The 21,307-nt window shown below is 45.5% G+C and overlaps 2 protein-coding genes across 2 annotated transcripts in view; both read right to left on the bottom strand.

Moving 5' to 3' along the window:
• LOC123745428 (pseudouridylate synthase TRUB2, mitochondrial) overlaps window positions 1–4,217 on the bottom strand; it is a 41,535-nt gene extending 37,318 nt beyond the window's left edge. The window contains exons 1-2 of the mRNA XM_045725982.2: window positions 4,078–4,217; window positions 3,669–3,883 (exon numbers count right to left, since the gene is read on the bottom strand). Coding sequence (XP_045581938.2) covers window positions 3,669–3,855 — 187 coding nt within the window. The 5' untranslated portion in view covers window positions 3,856–3,883; window positions 4,078–4,217. The remainder of the gene's footprint in view (window positions 1–3,668; window positions 3,884–4,077) is intronic.
• On the bottom strand, window positions 4,094–20,911 carry LOC123745430 (uncharacterized protein C15orf61). The gene is made up of 4 exons (XM_069300863.1): window positions 20,778–20,911; window positions 19,611–19,795; window positions 4,493–4,625; window positions 4,094–4,232 (listed from the first exon to the last, which is right to left on the bottom strand). The coding sequence occupies exons 1-4, from the start codon at window positions 20,827–20,829 to the stop codon at window positions 4,105–4,107; spliced, it is 498 nt and encodes a 165-aa protein (XP_069156964.1). The 5' UTR covers window positions 20,830–20,911; the 3' UTR covers window positions 4,094–4,104.
• Between the last annotated feature and the right edge of the window lie 396 nt (window positions 20,912–21,307).

The raw sequence follows: 21,307 nt of genomic DNA on the forward strand, positions 1-21,307 counted from the left end.
CCGACACACCCGGGGGAACACGGAACCGACACACTCGGGGGGGGGGGGGGGACACGGAACCGAACCCGAGGAGGGGCAGATACCAAATCCAATTTGTATGCAGAGGGGGGAAGAGAGAACCCCACTCCTTGTAACAGTAAGCCCCGTTCAAAAGGCAGAAAAACCCAGGCGGTATCCAACAGGGCTCAAGGCCCCTAAATCTGCCCCTCCCATGCCACAGGATCCTCCACAGTAGGACCCAGGGCCAAGTCATCCCCCAAAGCACCAGCCTCAAAAGAAAAGGCTGGCGCAGCTGTGTAAGTCGGACAGAAGGGGGCCCACTGGTCAGACCCAAAGGCTTCAGCAGGGGGATCAGACTCGAATGCCTCCGTCGCCACACCAGAAGGGGCATCCCCCGAGACTGCCTAAGTCTCAAGACCATCTAAACCCTGCCCCAACTCCGAAACCCTCAGACGTTTTGGGGCCAGAAGCAGGGGATGGGGGGACCAGAACGAACAACAGCAGGGGAAGGACCAAGTCACCCCCCCAAGTCCGGGTCCCTATAAGCAAAACGGGGCAGCCTAGGGTCATCCGGGTGAGCAACCAACCTAGCGTGTTGCAACAACCTAAAGTGCACATGCAATGCCTGTGCCGCCTGTACCCGCAAAAGATCATCATTGGTTTGGGTAAACTGAGTCACCAGCGAGCAGCAAAACTTGCAGGACTCCGGGTCGAAAGTGTCACCGACCCAACAGGCAGAGTGACAGAGGCATTAACAGTGAGAGTCACCCTGACACAAGGGGACCCCTGGAAGAGGGTAGATGCCAACACTGAAAACCCCTACGACGTGTACAATTACGGTGGGGGGGGGGGGCCACCAAACAGTACCAGTGGAACTATAGCCACACTAGGCAGACCCCCACCAGGCAAATGAAAATAAAAACAAAACAAAAAACAGAAAAGTACTCAGTCCCCAGAGGAAACAGGAACCAGTCGCCGTGTAGGTAGCAGGTCGCGCAATACCGTGATACCCTAACCAGCACAAAACCAATCCATACCCAAGGCCAAACAAGGGTCCCAAGCCCCAGGCCAGCTGGGGCCCTTGCAAATGCCGAGCAGCAAGAACCTCTACAGAAATGGTTCCCAAACGCCTCAGGGAAGATAACCCTGTCACACAAAGGCAGTACTCACAGGGCGCTTAGGAAAGGAAGCGCCTAAGCGCATGCAGCCCCGGCACTGATGAGGAACACCTGGCCACCGCATAACACAAAACACGGCAGTGAGCGCCAAGATGGAAAATACCGCCTAGGAAACCGAGGCCAGAGAAGTGTCTGTCCCGGTTGACAGAACTGGAGTGCTATGCAGCCAGCGTGGTGAGGTCCGGGGCCCCCCTCCCCCTCTCGGGGAAAGGAGGGCAGCATGGATGAGCGGCACGACGGTGGTGTGTTACGTTTGCTTGTTAACTTGTTTCCTTGGGATTGTAGGGAGTTCTACCTCTCTGTTCAGTTTTTGTTGTTAGTTTCTTACCATGTGGGGTTTGTTTTGTGATGCCTACCTTTCTGGGTGCCTAACCCCGGTCGATGGCAGATAAGGAAGACCCCCAATCACAGGGGGTTTTCCAGGGCCATTGCTCCCTGAAACCTCTCTGAAGGGGCCAGGTTTTGGCTCATGGTCCCTGGTAGGTCTGAACTCCATGGCCAATGTCCCGGTCTAATATAACATACATTAGCCCAATAAGCTCCAGGGAACCGTAGGGGTTCCCCTCAGAAAAAATTATAAGTCCCAAGTTTTGCGAGTTGTGACTAATTTATTTGTTGACCAATTTCATTCTCTCTTCACATAGTTAGGAAAACATATGCATTCTCCAGGATGTAAAGGTTACAACAAAATCAGATAATAAACAAAGGAGAAAAAAAAAATAAAATCTTAACACTTTCGCGTTGCTCTAGAGCGGCACCAATTTTTCTCGAGTCCGCATAACTGACTCGTTCACGAGTCACGAGAAAAAATATTTCTATAAAATCCATTTTTTATCCGATCGACTTGGGGATACTTTCAAAATGCGCGCCATGAAATTCCCATTCTCCCCAAATAAAAATGGTGTACAACAAGTCTAAACTTGACAAACCTGAAGAGTAGAAACATTTCGTCGCTGTTTGGCGCTCACGGCTAGTGATCGACGTAGTTTTTTATTTGGTGCCGGTCTAACGCATCCTTGTGAGACATTTTATACTTATGTTCTTCTAGAACATTCTATTACGAACATATTGCTACAAAAATGAAATACGTACATCGAAAATTAAGGTCAGAACAGTGAAAAAGAGTATACACTTTTCAATAGGGGTCTCGCCGATGTGCTGTCGGGTGTGCGGTAACGGGTAACACTTCCGCCACTTCTCACACTCTTCCTGGTGGGCCGCGACCATGATTTTACATTTATATGCATATGTCCGTGTAGGGAATTTTATTGCTATCTCAGTGATACCAAATCTGACGCTGTAGGACAAGTGTGGAGTTGACAACCCTGAAAAAGAGTAGAAATATTTCGTCGCTGTTTGGCGCTCACGGCTAGTGATCGAGCTAGCTAGTTGATCTCTGGGCATGGAGGGCTGTGCGGACGATCGGCACAGCAGTAAAGTGTGATGTTTGCTTGTTTCCTTGGGATTGTAGGGAGTTTCTATCTCTCTGTTCGGTTTTTTGTTTTAGTTTTTTACCATGTGGGGTTTGTTTTGTTATGCCTACCTTTCTGGGTGCCTAACCCCCGGTCGATGGCAGATAAGGAAAACCCCAACCACAAGGGGGTTTTCCAGGGCCATTGCTCCCTGAAACCTCTCTGAAGGGGCCAGGTTCTGGCGCTGGTCCCTGGTAGGTCTGAACTCCTTAGCTAATGTCCTGGTCTAATAGAACATACATTAGCCCGATAAGCTCCAGGGAGCTGTAGGGGCTCCCCACAGATAAATGTGTAAAAATACTTGCTCTTAAAATCATTATTTCCCTACCATATCACAGCTTTGTTAGGGTGATATTCTTCAAGAAAACTTTGCACTTCTCCTCAGTTTGCACACATTTCTTTTATTAAAGAACTAGATTTAGGGATACCAAACTTGGTAGCAAGAGCAGACATGCAGGCACCACATTCATATTTTGCTATGAGTTCTTTCTTCATCTCAATCGTGGTTCTAACTAATTTTCTTTTTGATTGGCTGTTATCATTAACTTTCACTCTCTTAGGTGCCTTGGCAACTTATTTACACTAAGCATATAAAAAATATCTGAGAAAGTTTAGAGAAGTCTAGTGGTGGTGTGCACTGAACGACAGCTATGGTTAAACTGACTCATCAGGGACAAGTGTTTACGTGCGAGTGCCGAGCAAACGGACAAGTACTGAACGTGAACACAGCATCCACGTGCCGAAATATTAGAGTTGGGAGCTGTTCGAGTACTGAGGTTCCTCTGTACTGCAATTAAAGTATAAAACATTGCAAACAATAGTCACAATAACATGGCTGAAAATTAGACACCCAGCCAATAAATCTGAAAATAAAGAATTGGAACATTTCAGTTCATTCTGGACTATTAACAAATCAATAATGATAATGGTCTAGGAGAGACCAAAAGTCTTCAATCCTTTATTATCAGATTTTGAGATTGGGTGGCAATAAAACATTGAAGAACAGTAGTGTACAAACCTTCAATAGCCACAAGTGGTCTTGGTGGTCGTGGTTCTAACACATTCAGGTCCCGACACAGGTTGCCTACTACAACATTCCTCACAAATTTAATAGACATATCAGCTGGCTTGTAAACACAAAACACACCCTGAAGCATATTCCACGCCTCAGGGCCATAAGTAACGAGCCTCGTCAAATTGGCCATACTTTATAGAATCGTGTCACTATTAAAACTGGAATTCATTCATGGAGCATTTATAAAATTATAGACGTATACATTACCTAAATTTTATAATCACAAATAATTTTGATTAAAATATTTTAATGACATGACTAAATATGAAGCCATTTATTTACATAACTGTTCTGATCACTTTAATATGCTGAATTAGATCACATTAAAACCCACTCAATTAATGCCTCTCACAATAAGGACCAGTTTAAAAACACTGGTTTAATGCAAAGCATTTCTGTCCTCTTCATATAGGAAATAAACTGGCACTGTGCCACTGGGTGTGTGGACGTCTTCCTGGCAGCGGATCAGCAGGCAGGCAGCACAGCCATAGGCCAAGCAGGGAATACCTGTTGAATAAAGGCACTGCTTTTCTTCCACAAGTATGCAAGGGATTCTACATATACTGTATATAATTTTGAAACATATATATACATAGATAATTACTGTGCAAATGTTTATACTGCTCCAGTATCTATCTTGAAATTCTTATCCTTAGAGTTATTCATAGGTTTTTATTTACAGTACAGGTATCATCAGACTATATAAGATAAGTCTGTTGGATTTAAAATTATAAACATTGAAATTTTTAATACGCTATTGTAATTACCTAAATTTATTACTTTTATGATGCGGAATAAATTGTCATCTGAAGAGAGATCTTCATGTGGCCTCTTTGAGCAGTGGTACTTGATGTATGGCCAACATCCTGTCCTTAGTACATGATAATTGACTCCATCAACCTGGTAAGAAAATATATGCATTATGTAAGTACACGTAAATATAAACTGTATGGCCATAATTTCAACATTCAGACCTGTGGACACCATTGAATTCAATACGTAGGGACAATATCTTTTAATGGGAGGTAATAGAATTTTCCAGTACAACCAGGAGAGTAGATGAAGATTGGCGTCGGAGTATTGTCTTGAAGACTATAATCTAAAATCAAAAGATTGAGAGGCTTCCATGGCAAAAACAGTACACAGCCTCAAATTTCTGAATCTCACCCAGAAAATATTCACGCATCAGCATATTAAGTAGGCCATGGGAGAGCAACAACGGGTTGTCCCATCATTTGTCCCGGGGGGCCTCGTAGCCTGGTGGATAGCGCGCAGGACTCTTAATTCTGTGGCGCGGGTTCGATTCCCGCACGAGGCAGAAACAAATGGGCAAAGTTTCTTTCACCCAGAATGCCCCAATTACCTAGCAGTAAATAGGTACCTGGGAGTTAGTCAGCTGTCACGGGCTGCTTCCTGGGGGTGGAGGCCTGGTCGAGGCACCACCCGGCCCAACGAAAAGAAACTGCAGGGGGCAGGAGAGGAAGAATGGAAGCCACAACCACCTGCATACAGGGCAACCCAAAAGCTGGAACTGCCAAACAAGAAGATGAAAACTCAGGACCAGAACCGAACACAGAGGCGGTGCAAAAGCAGGAAACTGAGCATGGACAAAGTCCAACCTAGCATTAGTAGAGCCAAGAAGCACATACTAAAACACACAACAAATAATCAGCAAATTGAAAGAAAGTGTATGCAACACTTGAGTAACAGTTTTAGGTCTCGAGGGGTTAGTAAAAGATTTATGCAAGGACAAGAATTAATTGGAAACAAATTGCAAAGCCATGGAAGAGGAAAATAAACTTTTAAAAATAGCTATGGAAGAAGTTAAAGCAAATTTAAACATAAATAATTACGATAGGTTAGGTAAGGAAATTCAACAGGAAAAACAGCTTTTGTTAGTACAGATGGAGGAGGTTACACAGGGAATAGAACAGTGCAAGAAAGATATGCAACTCACCTATGCACAAGTGCCAGGGAGAAGGAAAAAAGAGAAGAAGCAGTAAAGGACGCCAAACACTACAGCAACCAGGATAAAACAAACATTAGACTGGAAGTGAGAAAAGAACTAACATCTAACCCGTAGTTGCAGCACAACACAGTTGATCGAAGTCCCTGATAATTTTTGGTTGCAAAGAAAAGGAGATAACATCTAGGTCAGAAAGAGCTATACAAGAAGAGAAAGTAGTAGATAAAATTGTTGGCCTCGTGGAAGGTCTACCATAGAGAATGTCTGCGACTACAGGAGGATTGGAAAGGACGTAAAAGGGAAAGATCGACCTTTGAGGATCACCCTAAACAGTGCCAAAGAGATGGAAGAAGTACTAACGAATGCTAGAAAATTACAAAGTGATGAGGAAGGGAAAGTATGGTCGTTAAAACGAGATCTTTCAAAGCAAGACAGAGAGAAGCTAAAACTGAACCTCGTCGAGCCAAAACATCTAAATGAGAGCAAGAATGAAGAAGGAATCAATTCATTTTTCTACAAAGTGATAGCGGTAGGCAGGCCAGTAAAATGGTACAAAAAGACAAACCAACAAAATCACTAGAGAAAGGGGTAGTGAAGAATAAGGGAAAGGGGGAACATGTTCCTGAAAATTGCATACACCAACATTGATGGAGTGAGATCAAAGATACTGGAGTTAAGTGATGTAATAGAGCTGCAGACACCAGATATTGTTGCACTCATGGAGATAAAATGTGATGATGATATTTTAAATGAGGTCATATTCCCAAGAGTCTACTCAGTCTGGAGACAGGACAGAAAAATTAGGAAAGGCGGTGGCATTGCTGTGCTGGTGAAAGAACACCTAAAGGTAAATGAAATAATGATTGCCAATCCACAAGAAGTTGACATAATAGCACTAGAGATCTGCAGTCAGGATGATAAACTAAAGATCATAAATGTATATAGTCCATCGTCATGCAACACATGGCCAAAGGAGGAGCTGGATAATAAACGAGAGGGTCTTAAAACAATAATGAGAGAGATTATAGCGAGACCTAATATAGATAGATCACGACTGTTGGTATGCGGCAACTTCAACTTGAAATCCATAGACTGGGAGACGTATGAAGCTAGAACAGAGGATTTTTGGACTTGTAGATTCGTAAACCTCATCCTGGAAACATTCATGTTTCAACATGTTGAACATGTAAAATACATGACAACATTAACCCTTTAACTGCGCAACGCGCCTGCAGGCCCAGGCTTCGGGTGCGCAGCGCGCCTCTGGGTGTTTTTATTTTTCACGTTCCATTCAAAACTCCCGCGGCTACATGGGGCTCACATCAGCTTCCTCAGGGCTCTTGTAAACAGATGCCATCCTAAAAAAAAAATCATGGTCCACATTGCCGGGTGTCAGAGCCTCAGTAGTGAGTGAGCAACCAAGGCTGGCGCTCGCAGCATGAGCGCACAGCACTGCTGTTCAGCGTGTGACCACAGCATCGCCTAATTTTGTCAAAATATATATATAATCTGTTTTATTTAGCCATGATAGTATTATAGAAGAGCCCGAGTGTGATAATGACTGGGTACAATGTTCAAATATCAGTGATTCAATGCTGTTCACGATGTTCACAGTGCTAACCTCAGCACCACAGCATTATTTCGTCCATCTATGAATCTTCAAACGACTTTTTAGGTTCCTTTTCAAAATAAACTTGTGGTCAATTATTCATTTACAGGTATTAGTGACCAGGATTGTGGTTATAATGAGCGTTGTGTGTAGGAAGGAGGAATTTTGGTGAGGGAGGGAGGAAGGGAGAGAATTGAGGTAGCCTCAATGTGTGGCAGTAACTCTTGTTTTGCTCACTGAACTAGCTTCGTGGTTCGCTATGGGGAACACACACGTACATGGGTATATACAGTCTGTGTGAATAGTGTAATAACAGCACCAGGAGTATGTTGTAAGGAGCTATTTTGGTGAGAGGTGACGTCGTAATCGTGGCGTCGTCTGCTCTCTGCTGTGATTTGTCATGCAGTGTATGGTGGCCACTGTACTGTTTGGACACAATACCAGCTTACTTGCATAGTTCTGGTAAATAAAACATGTAGAGAGGTATATATAACATGTGTAAATCGTGTAATAAATACAATAACAGTATGGTGGAAGGAGCAATGTTGGCGAGTAAGATGTTGGAGTGAGGGAGGGCTGGCTGGGTGTGGCTGCTCACACTCGCGATGTTCTAAGTGTGTTGATGGTGAATGTATATAGTGTGTGACAGTGTATAGTGTGTACATATGTTGTAAATCTACATAAATGAACATGAAACATTGGTGTGAATAACTGTATGATTTGGAGGAGCAATGTTGGCGAGTAAGATGTTGGCGGAGTGAGGGAGGGCTGGCTGGGTGTGGCTGCTCACACTCGCGGTGTTCTGAATGTATTGATGGTGAATGTATATAGTGTGTGACAGTGTATAGTCTGTAAATAGATTGTATATATACATAAATTAGCATGATACATGGTAAATATGTGCAACATATGTGTACACAAGTGTCATGCACAAGTGTCTTGCCGAAAAAGTCTCCCATTCAAACTATCACTAATAGAGTAACCTCATTCATCTTTGCCAACATACAAGGACTGAAAACAAGAACAAACAACAAAGTACAGTTCATAAATGGCCTCCTCACGGAGTCAAATGCAGTATTTGGAGCTTTCACAGAAACCCATGCAGGGGAATTGTTGGACAGTGAGATCTGGATTCCAGGATATAACCTATACAGGTGTGATAGGAAAATTAGGTCACATGGAGGAGTGGGTCTGTATATTAGGGAAGACCTTGTATGCTCGGAGCTCCTAAACGTTACAAATGAGGTGGTAGAGGTACTGGGATTAAAAATAGAGAAAATAAATTTAGTGATTATACTAATATACAAACCGCCAGATGCAACGGCTGAGGAATTCACAGAACAGATAAGCAAAATTGAGAATAGCCTTGATAATTTGGAGAACCCGATACCTGATATTATCTTCCTAGGTGACTTCAACTTGCCTAGTCTCAGGTGGAAAATAGCAAACAATAATATTATACCAGGAAATCTATCAGGACCTAACCAACCACAGATTAGAGAACTACTTAGATTCTGTGACAAATTTTCACTCAATCAGCAGATATCGGAGCCAACGAGAAATTAAAATATTCTAGATCTGGTCTTTACGAACAATGAAGACATTATCAGAGACATTACGATATCAGATACCACATACTCAGATCACAAACTCATTGAAGTGCAAACGACCATCAATACTCAGAATAGACCTAAAACGTTGATAAAGCGAGAGGGGCTATTCAGTAAATTCAATTTTAATAATAAAAGGATAGACTGGGAGATAATAAACAGGGAACTTACAAACATTCCATGGGGAACTGTTCTAAATAATACAAGTCCTACAGAAGGAATAGAAAAACTGACTTCAGAAGCGTATCAAGTCTGTCTGAAACATGTTCCTTTGAGGAAAGCCAGAAAGAGATCTAACGTAGAAAGAGAACGCAGACGACACTATAAACGCAGGAAAAAAATAACAGAACTGCATATGCAGACACGAATTTCCCGTCAAAGAAGGAATAATTTAAATAGGGAGATTGAAGAAATCGAGTGGAAATTGAAACACTCATATGAAACTGAAGAAAGGCAGTTAGAACAGAAAGCGATTCGGGAAATAAAGAAAAATCCAAAATATTTCTTCTCATATGCGAAATCAAAAGCAAAAACCACTGCCAGTATTGGACCTATTCGTACAAGTGAAGGTTCATACACGGAGGATGACAAAGAAATTAGTGAAATCCTAAAAAAGCAGTATGAGGACATGTTTAGCACTCCAATAAACAACATGAAGGTGGAAGATCCAGACAATTTCTTTATGCGGGATATTCAAACCCCTGTAAATATAACTGATATAAACACGAGCGCACTAAATTTTGAAAAAGAAATTGAAAACATGCCTATGCACTCGGCCCCAGGTCCAGACTCATGGAATTCAATATTTATAAAGAAATGCAAAGTGCCGGTAGCACAGGCACTCAGTATAGTGTGGAGGAAGAGCTTGGACACGGGGGAGATACCAGATGCACTTAAAGTAGCAGACATAGCCCCTCTACACAAGGGAGGGAGCAAAGCATTGGCAAAAAATTATAGACCAGTTGCACTAACATCGCACATCATAAAAGTATTTGAGAGAGTGATTAGGAGTCAGGTCACCAATTTCATGGAGACCAATGACCTTCACAACCCAGGTCAACATGGATTTCGAGCGGGAAGATCGTGCCTCTCACAGCTACTTGAGCATTACGACAAAGTCACTGAGGCATTAGAAGAGAAACGGAATGCTGATGTGATATACACGGACTTCGCAAAGGCTTTCGATAAATGTGACCATGGCGTGATAGCACACAAAATGAGGTCAATGGGAATAACCGGTAAAGTAGGACGCTGGATACTCAGTTTTCTGTCAAACAGGACTCAGCGAGTAACTGTCAACCATATAAAATCTAGTCCAAGTGCAGTGAAAAGCTCTGTACCTCAGGGTACAGTCCTTGCACCGCTGCTTTTCCTTATTCTCATATCAGATATAGACAAAAATACAAGTCACAGCTTCGTATCATCCTTTGCAGATGACACAAAAATCAGTATGAAAATTACCTCGGCTGAGGACATTGAAAAACTTCAAGCTGATATTAATAAAGTTTTCGACTGGGCATCAGAAAATAACATGATGTTTAACAGTGATAAATTCCAGGTACTCAGGTACGGTAAAAATGAGGACCTTAAACATAATACAGAGTACAAAACACAATCAAATGTACCCATAGTAGGAAAATAGCATGTAAAGGATTTGGGAATAATAATGTCTGACGACCTAACGTTTAAGGAGCATAACCAAGCATATATTGCGACAGCCAGAAAAATGATAGGATGGATTACGAGAACTTTCAAATCCAGGGATCCCATCACAATGGTTGTACTCTTCAAGTCACTTGTGTTGTCCCGTCTTGAGTACTGCTCAGTACTCACTTCCCCCTTCAGAGCAGGAGAGATTGCTGAAATAGAGGGAATACAGAGAACATATACGGCACGCATAGACGCAATAAAGCACCTAAATTATTGGGATCGTCTCAAAGCCCTCCAAATGTACTCACTAGAAAGAAGACGAGAGAGATATCAAATAATATACACCTGGAAGATACTGGAGGGCCAAGTACCAAATCTACACAGTAAAATAACAACGTACTGGAGTGAACGACATGGAAGAAAATGTAGAATAGAACCAGTGAAGAGCAGAGGTGCCATAGGCACAATCAGAGAACACTGTATAAACATCAGAGGTCCGCGGTTGTTCAACGTCCTCCCAGCGAGCATAAGAAATATTGCCGGAACAACCGTGGACATTTTCAAGAGGAAACTAGATTTATTCCTCCAAGGAGTGCCGGACCAACCGGGCTGTGGTGGGTATGTGGGCCTGCGGGCCGCTCCAAGCAACAGCCTAGTGGACCAAACTCTCACAAGTCGAGCCTGGCCTCGGGCCGGGCTTGGGGAGTAGAAGAACTCCCAGAACCCCATCAACCAGGTATCAACTAGGTATGCACGTAACACAGTGTCCTCAGACAGTATGGATCTTTTACTGCCATAATATTGTGTACGTGTTCATTATACATAGGATTATCACGTAAAAACAAATAAAATGTATTTGGAACTGTGCGCAAAAAATGAACAAAAATATATTCGCGGCAACTCGCGCGCCCCGCCTCGAGTGCCCCACCGGCCCCGGGAGCTTACTGCACGGGCGAACAGGGAATGATGACGTCACACGCCAACTTACGGACCCCATAGCAGCCAAAGTAAGTACAAGTTCAAAATTTTTTTGACATACCCATACTGGGGGAAGGGTTTTTGACACTTTAAAAAAACAAAAGAATTTTTTCAAGAAAATTTATTTCCTGCGCACTGGGGGGGGGGGTGTCATATTTATAGGCCGCGCAGTTAAAGGGTTAAAATACACATGTAAACATGTGTATAACATTTGGTATCTCGCTCGTCTCCTTTCTAATGAGTACATTTGAAGAGCTTTGAGACGATCCCAATAATTTAGGTGCTTTATCTCGTCTATGCGTGCCGTATATGTTCTCTGTATTCCCTCTATTTCAGCAATCTCTCCTGCTCTGAAGGGGGAAGTGAGTACTGAGCAGTACTCAAGATGGGTCAACACAAGTGATTTGAAGAGTACAACCATTGTGATGGGATCTCTGGACTTGAAGGTTCTCGTAATCCATCCTATCATTTTTCTGGCCGACGCAATACTTGCCTGGTTATGCTCCCTAAACATTAGGTCGTCGGACACCATTATTCCCAAACACTTGACATGCTGTTTTCCTACTATGGGCAGATTCAATTATGTTTTGCACCTTGTATTATGTTTCAGATCCTCATTTTTGCCATATCTGAGTACCTGGAATTTATCATCGTTAAACATCATGTTATTTTGTGCTGCCCAATCGAAAAGTTTGTTAATGTCTGTTTGTAGTTTTTCAATGTCTTCAGCAGAGGTAATTTTCATGCTGATTTTTGTATCATCTGGAAAGGATGACACGAAGCTGTGACTTGTATTTTTGTCTATATCAGATATGAGAATAAGGAACAGCAGTGGTGCAAGGACTGTACCTTGAGGTACAGAGCTTTTAACTGCGCTCGGACTAGATTTTACTTGATTGACCCGTATGCAGAGAATAACTAGGCGTCTTCCTCATATCAGAAATCAGAACACCCCCCCCTCCCTCCAGTATGTACGGGGCCCCGGACAGGAAGATAAGAGGAGTGAGAGGTGAAGTACCCGAGAGAAAATGGACGTGGAACATCACATGTGTGTACACCGTCCATGATAAAACAAACTCCCACGGTGCATGCGCAGGACGAATGGGGTCTGAACCGCACAACCCGCCTGGCGGGGAGGGCGCCAACAAGGAGTATTTGAGGAATATTAGCAGTGCTGAGACAGAGCACGGAGAGAAGATATACTGTAACCCCGCGATTATCCGGGATTCGAACATCCGAAAAACGCCCTTATACGGCCAAAATCGTGAACGGATAAAGTTATTACAATATCCGGCCAAAATAGCCACAGGGACCGGATTAAAGCAGGTTTTCTGCAGAAATTACACTATCCGGTCAGTCCCCCCAGATAATCGTGCCTTTGTCCGTATATGAAAACATGAGGCAGGCCATACGGTATTAATCCCGTCTGCCCGAGACTCGAGGCGCATGGTGTAGGTGGGGGTGGGGTGGGTGGGTGGTGTTGGGAGGGTGGGAGGGGTGCGTCAGGAGGGACTACCTGGGTACAGGAATTACCATTAATTTTAGAACAATTAATCATAGCCAAAAACAAATAAAATAACTACTAGTAATTATGTAATAACAAATAAATAAGTTTCCTAAAAGCATTGTGCACAGGCTGAAGTTTCCTTAAAAAATATTGTGAATTTTTTTCCTCCTGGCGGCCTACATAACGCGTTATGGCTGCCCCAAGTGGACCTGTCCAACACTGGTCAACCCATGTGCGTCCGTCCCTCGTGTTATACACAGTGCTGCGCCATTAGTGAAATATTTTTTTAAATAACTTTTTTATTTTCATAGTAACTTTGAACATTTTTGGCCAAGACTATGTCTGGTAGCAGCATCAATCGTTCTGGAGGTGTTAAGAGGAAGAAAGTTGTCCTAACAATTAAAGACAAGTCACAGTTATACGCCTCAACCAGTGCGGCCTCACAGTGTTGCGCCATTAGTGAAATATTTTTTTAAATAACTTTCTTAATTTTCATAGTAATTTTGAACATTTTTGGCCAAGAATATGTCTGGTAGCAGCATCAATCGTTCTGGAAGTGTTAAGAGGAAGAAGATTGTCCTAGCAATTAAAGACAAGTTACGTGTTGTTCAAACAGTGAGGCGTCACAGGCAGCCAAGCGCCTTCAACAAGTGAGGCGCCACAGGCAAGCCAAGCTCCTTCAACAAGTGAAGCATTATAGGCAAGCCAAGCGCTTTCAACAAGTGAGGCGCCACAGGCAAGCCAAGTGCTTTCAACAAGTGAGGCGCAAGCAAGCACCTTTAACAAGTGAGGCGTCACAGGCAAGCCAAGCGCCTTCAACAAGTGAGGGCATGCAAGCGCTTCAACAAGTGAGGTGCAAGCAAGCACCTTCAACAAGTGAGGCCTCACAGGCAACCCAAATGCCCTCAACCAGTGAGGCTTCAGCAGCTGGCAGTCAAAACTAACTTAGCTTAATGAACTGTACAGTAATTTTAAGTGTTAATTTTAGTGTTGTGTTAGTATAGGTTACGTAAATTGTTAAGAATTTTTAACTTCAAGATGTGTGGCATCAATCAAGAAGACGAACACCAACAAGGTAAGTTGAGGTTTCTAGTTGAATATTTAATAATTGTATGTGGCAAGGCAATTCAAATTATGTTGTTTGTAGTATAAAAATAGTTGGAAATGGTCACTTTTGGACTCGTAGGTGAAAAAGTACCATTATCCGAAAAATGTGATAATCCGGCTGGGGGTCCTTCCCATATAGTCTGGATGATCGAGTGGAGACAGTACGTACAAAAGAACGAGCCAATACTGAAAACCAAGACGAGGCACGGAAGAGGACCAATGAGTCCTAGAGAGGACTGGAGGTAAGCCTCCCTGGAAGACAACAGACTTTTCAATAATACAGGAAGCATAGAAGACCTTCAGAACCTTCGAGATCCTACAGAAGCAAGCACAAAATCACGAAGGCTCATAAAGGCACTGTCGCACCCCGAGACCACAGGTCATGCAGAACCCTGATACGAGGGGAACATGACCCTGGCATGACAGAGAAGTCCTGTCCCAAAGAAGAAGGGTGAGAAAACGGAGAAAAGTACCCACCGATAGGACGGAACCAACGGACCCGAAGGGATAAAGAACCGAACCCGGTGAGGGGCCGACGCCCAACAACATGTATGCAAAGGGGGGGAAAGGAAAATCCCACTCCCCGTAACCGCAAGCCCCGCTCAGAGGGTATAAAAACCCTGGCAGGGTCCAACGGGGCCCGAGGCCCTGCAAGTCAGACCCTCCGCAGCCCCAGAAACCTCCATGGCAGACTGGTGCTGAGCTGTCCCCTTAATGCCCCAGCCTCACAAGAAAAAGCCGGGGCAGCTGGAAAAATACTAAGGAAGGGAGCCCACTGGCAGACTCATACAACACGGCTGGAGGAACAGGCTCGAATGACCCAGACGCTACCCTGAAGGGGAATTCCCCGAGACCGCCCAAGTCTCAAGACCATCGAATACTTGCCCCGACCCCGAATCCACAAACGGAGAGGATCCGGATGCAGGGAGGAAAGGGGGGGGGGGACCAGACTAGACTACAACAGGGGAAAGACAAGGGGGTGAGGATGGAAACAAAACCGAAGTGACCAACACCCCCAAGCCCTGGCACAACAATCATAACAGGGCAGCCTCGGGGCTTCCGGGGAGCAAAGAACCAAGCGCATTGCAACCACCTGAACCCAACGGGCAACACCCGTGCTGCCTGCACCCGCATAATCAGCATAAGACTGGGCAACTGAGTCACAAACAAGCAACAAAACTCGCAGGATTCCGGGTCGAAGGTGCCACCAACCCAACAGGCAGCAGACGGAGGAAAAAACAGTGAGTCACCCTGAGACAAAGGGACAGAGCAACCCTCGAACCTACACAAAGCAAGGGGGGAATCAGGGGTCACATCCATCGGACCCACACGCCCCCATGGGGATTCCCAGAGTCCTGAGACGGAACTCACGCTCTGGTAAGCCTAGGAAGGGTACTGCTAACCGGCGCCCAAGTCTACCAGACAACTTTCTAAGAACTGAACGCCCAGGGACGTGTACACTCACGGGGACCAAGCAGGAGGTACCACCAGAAGAGACAGGAGTACTCAATACAAAGGGGACAATAACCAAGGCAGACCCCCCTACCAGGCAGGCAAACAAAAAGAAAAACAAAACCCCGCAAGAGAACAGCATACCCAGGCAGAACAGAGCCGGCTGCTATGATTGGTGAAAACAAGCTGCGCAGTACCCTGCGCCCCTTACCAATGCAAACTGCCTCCTACCTTAAGGCAAACAAGGGAGACAGAACACCTTAGCACACAAAGAGAAGCTGAAAACCAAGCAGTAAACGGCCTAGCAGAGGCAGAACCTAAGGAACTTGTGGAAGGTGGCAACAAGCCCCAAGGGCAGTACTTACTGGGCACCTAGGGAAGGGAGCCTTAGGCTCATGCCGCTCAAGTACTGAAGAATCACTCCTGGCTCACGCACCACCTAGAAGACAGTCACCACACACAAGGCACAGTGCAGAAACAACCACTGGAGCCAGAGCACACAACTTCTGCCTATAGCATCAGCCTCAGAACTGAGGTGTGGATGGCCGGCGTGGGGGTCTGGGACTTCCCCTCCCCCCTTCCGGGGAGGGGGGGGGGGAGCTGCGCAGACGGCGACGTGTGACGTCATACTGTTTGCTCGATTTTGTTTGGAGAGTTCTATCCACTTGTTCGGCTTAATACGGGTTTGTTTTGGGACACCTACCTTTCTGGGTGCCTAACCCGGTCGATGGTAGTGTAGCGAGTAGATTATCCCAATAATATACTCGCTCCAAATATAGTGTTAATATTCCTGTCAACCTTTGGAGATGAATGAGGTGAGGTGTTGCCCGAGCAATATAAGCAGCAAGAATAGCAAACATTAACTAGTCTACTTTCAAGTGTGGTCTAGAGCAGACACTTGCGAGATACTGTACCGACGCTCAGTGCGCTCAACTCACACCAAAGTATCACCGGTGTACTTCTGTATATTCGACCAAATATATATATAGTATCTTAGTGTCTGTGTTTATTTGGCACCATACTTTACGTAACAATAGAACCGTTACAGTAGACATAGAATGCTTCCAACCACACAGCGGTTTCTATAGGCCATTGCTCCTCGTGCCTCTGTGAGGGGGCCAGGTTCTGGCTCGTGGTCCCCGGTAGGCCCACAGAACTCCATACACATGACTGATGCCAAAGTCTGACATTAGCATATCAGCCTGGATAGCTCCAGGGAGCTGACAGGGCTCCCCCAGAAAAAATATTTTTTGGACATTGGTGAAAGTAACAGATATTATCATTGGGTAATGTATATTGTTATATATCTATGATATATAACAAAATAGAGCATAATAACATAATTACTCATTATTATTGGTGTTATTATGTATTACTCAGCAATGTTACAAAGGCACCTGCTGCATATCTACTTTGTGGACACTTCTAACTACTATTCTTCTTTGTGCATCGGACAGGTGCTTGCACCTCTTTATTACTGCATTATCCCTCAGTTCCAGTTAATAAGAACTGTTCTCCTTATCAACAAAACATTTTTCTATTTTAAAAAATTTGTCTAAAATACATTTCTGAAAATATTGGGATGAAACTTTCATGACGCTGAAGGGGGCATTAGATTTCGATTTCCCCAAAAATGAATTAAATGAAAACTGGTTCGATTTCAATCAAACTTTTTTAACAAGTTGTACATGAAAAGAGTTTCATCTGGCCCAAGTCTCAGCATCGGAGCATAAATAGGAAGGGAGAAAAAAATATTGAAGTAGGTGTCAAAATTATTCCAAAATGGTCAAAAACGATTATCAAACACAAGTGTCAACTGAAATAATATCTATGACTCTCAGCTATCACAATAGCATATATTAAAAAAATATTATAATTAGTTTTATTAGAAAAAAATTTAAGTTAAAGTTTTTTTTTTCAAAATATTTTTTTTTTTATTGGACGATTTGCATGCAACGTATACACCTGACTGCACAGAAGTCTATCTGTAAGGGTGCCAATTTGGAGAAAACTGGTTGATGTCAACCTCAGCCACAGATGGCAGCACCTTAGACTATTATTTTCATATTTATTTTCAAATAACATAAACGTTCAAATAACTTTTTCATTTTTTATTCAATTTACATGAAACTTACACCTTGTATGTAAAGTGTATGTCTCTAAAATCGGTTGTTAGCTTTTTTTCAAGTTCATTTATTGATTTTATAATAGCAATAAACATGACATATTTGGGAAGGAAGGGGGCCACTGGTCAGACCCAGATGCTTCAGCAGGAGGAACCGGCTCGAATTCCTCCTTCGCCACCCTGGAAGGGGTATCCCCCCCGAGAATACCAGAGTCTCCAAACCAACTATGTGTACATACTGACCTGACTCCGAAACCCTCAGATGCTTCGGAACTGGAAGCAGGGGGAAAAGACAAGAATGAACCAGAGCTGGAGAAGGACTAGAGGACGCGGACTGAACCAAAGTCGATGCAACTATCACCCGCAAGTCCAGATCCCTATAACCAAAACGGGGCAGCCTCGGGGCTTCCGTGTCAGCAACCAATCTAGCGCATTGCAGCAACCTAAAACGAGCATGCAACGCCTGCGCTGTCTACATCCGAACAGTGTCATCAGTGGACTGGGTGAACTGAGTCACAAACAAGCAACAAAACTCGCAGGACTTTGGGTTGAAGATGTCACCATGCTCGTTTGCTCGTTTTCATTTGGGGAGTTCTGTCCACTAGTTCGGCTTTCAGTAGCAATTTCTTAACCAGAACAGGGATTTGTTTTGGGGCGCTTACCTTTCTGACAGCATGACAGAGACAGAAACAGTGAAGATCACCCGGAGACAAGGGGACCGAGCAACCCTCAAACTCGCACAAAGTGAGAGAGGACCCAGGGGTCACTTCCATCAGACCCATGCATCCCCGTGTGGTTTCCCAGGGCTCTTAGACAGAACTCACACTAAGAGAAGCCCAGGTTGAGTACTGCTGCTAACTGGTGCTTAAAGTTACCAACAAAACTGCTAAAGCCGTCCCCCCCCGTCCAGGACATGTACACTCACAGGGGCCCAGATGGGGAGACCACCAAGATACAATCGGGTGAGATCAAAACCAAGGGGCAGAACCCCCAACCAGGCAAGAAAACAAAAATAAAAGGAAACCCCCGCAAGAGGACAATGTACCCAGGGGGAACAGAGCTGGCCACTATGAGAGATGACAACTAAATGCACAGTACCCTGCGCCCCAACCAGTGATGACTACTATGCCCTACCCAGAGGCAAACAGGGCTGAATGAAATGCCCCAGCTGACTCCAAGGGAGGCCAATCAGCAGGCAGCAAAAGACCTTGCGGAGGTATCCCCCAAGGTGACTTGTGGAAGATAGGACCAAGCTCCAAAGGGCTTACTGGGCACCTAGGGAAGGTGACTATAGGCACATGCAACCTGAGTACTTGTGAATGGCTCGTGCACCACCAAGAACAGCACTCACACCACATGGCACATAACTGGAAATAGAGTCGCACGACCTTGCCAGCCTCACATCAGTCACAGAACTGGGCTGTGGATAGCCATTGTGGGGGTCTGGGGCTTCCCCCTCACAGCAAGGGGGAGCTGAGCAGACAGCGGCACCTTGACATAATGACGTCACGCTCATTTACTTGTTTTCATTTGGTGAATTCTGTCCACTAGTTTGGCCTTCAGTAGCAATTTCTTAACCAAAATACGGGTTTGTTTTGGGGCGCCTACCTTTCTGGGTGCCTGACCTGGTCGATGGCAGACATAGAATGCTTCCAACCACACGGGGGTTTCTATAGACCATTGCTCCTCGTGCCTCTGTGAAGGGGCCAGGATCTGACTCGTGGTACCCGGTAGGCCTAATAACTCCATTCGCTTTGACTGATGCCAGAGTCTAATTCATTCATATCAGCCCGGATAGCTCCGGGAAGCCGAAGGGGCTCCCCCACAGAAAAATAAACAAAATGTTTAGATAAAAATCAATGTGAATTGGTATTGTCTTACCTGCCAATTAAAGTGTGAATATCCTCTCTGATCACTGGTTACATCTTTGTACTTAACAAAATATGATGTCCAGTGTGGTAACTGCCTTTGTCTTAGATGAGTGGTGAGCACGAGGGATGCTGCAGGCTTTACCTTGCGTGCACACTTCCACACACTCAGGCTCTGGCTCACATGCATGTGACCCTCTGCAACACATTCAGTTTGGTGGGGTTAGTTCTGACTGAACTGGTTCTTGCCACCACCACCTAGTTCATATTACACCCACTCCAAGGATGAATGGTTCACTGCCCCTCATCCTTGGAGTGGTAGTGAACAATTATTACAATACCACATAATTACCACATTTCCCACCCTCGGGACACACAAACATGCCTCACCCTCAGGACTTGCCTCACCTTCAGGGGTGAGACACCCCAACATCCAGGACACACCCTCAGGTCACACGCCTCACCCTCAGGACACACACACCTCACCCTCAGGACACACACACCTCACCCTCAGGACACACACGTCTCACCCTCAGGACACACGCCTCACCCCTCAGGACACACACCTCACCCTCAGGACACACACACCTCACCCTCAGGACACATGCCTCACCCTCAGGACACATGCCTCACCCTCAGGACACATGCCTCACCCTCAGGACACACGCCTCACCCTCAGGACACACGCCTCACCCTCAGGACACACGCCTCACCCTCAAGACACACGCCTCACCCTCAGGACACACGCCTCACCCTCAGGATACACGCCTCACCCTCAGGACACATGCCTCACCCTCAAGACACACACCTCACCCTCCGGACACACCTCACCCTCAAGACACACACCTCACCCTCAGGACACATGCCTCACCCTCAAGACACACGCCTCACCCTCAAGACACACACCTCACCCTCAAGATACACGCCTCACCCTCAAGACACACACCTCACCCTCAAGACACACGCCTCACCCTCAAGACACACACCTCACCCTCAAGACACACGCCTCACCCTCAAGACACACACCTCACCCTCAAGACACACACCTCACCCTCAAGACACACGCCTCACCCTCAAGACACACGCCTCACCCTCAAGACACACGCCTCACCCTCAAGACACATGCCTCACCCTCAGGACACACGCTTCACCCTCAGGACACACAGGGCTCATGCCTCACCCTCAGGACACTCAGGGCTCACACAGCAGGCCTCAGGACACTCAGGGCTCATGCCTCACCCTCAGGACACTCAGGGCTCACACAGCAGGCCTCAGGACACTCAGGGCTCATGCCTCACCCTCAGGACACTCAGGGCTCACACAGCAGGCCTCACGACACTCAGGGCTCACGCAGCAGGCCTCACGACACTCGGGGTTCACACAGCAGGCCTCAGGACACTCAGGGCTCACACAGCAGGCCTCACGACACTCAGGGCTCACACAGCAGGCCTCACGACACTCGGGGTTCACACAGCAGGCCTCAGGACACTCAGGGCTCACACAGCAGGCCTCACGACACTCAGGGCTCACACAGCAGGCCTCACGACACTCGGGGTTCACACAGCAGGCCTCACGACACTCAGGGCTCACACAGCAGGCCTCACGACACTCGGGGTTCACACAGCAGGCCTCAGGACACTCAGGGCTCACACAGCAGGCCTCACGACTCAGGGCTCACACAGCAGGCCTCATGACACTCAGGGCTCACAC

This window comes from Procambarus clarkii, chromosome 44 (assembly GCF_040958095.1).
Source record: "Procambarus clarkii isolate CNS0578487 chromosome 44, FALCON_Pclarkii_2.0, whole genome shotgun sequence".
Taxonomy (NCBI): domain Eukaryota; kingdom Metazoa; phylum Arthropoda; class Malacostraca; order Decapoda; family Cambaridae; genus Procambarus; species Procambarus clarkii.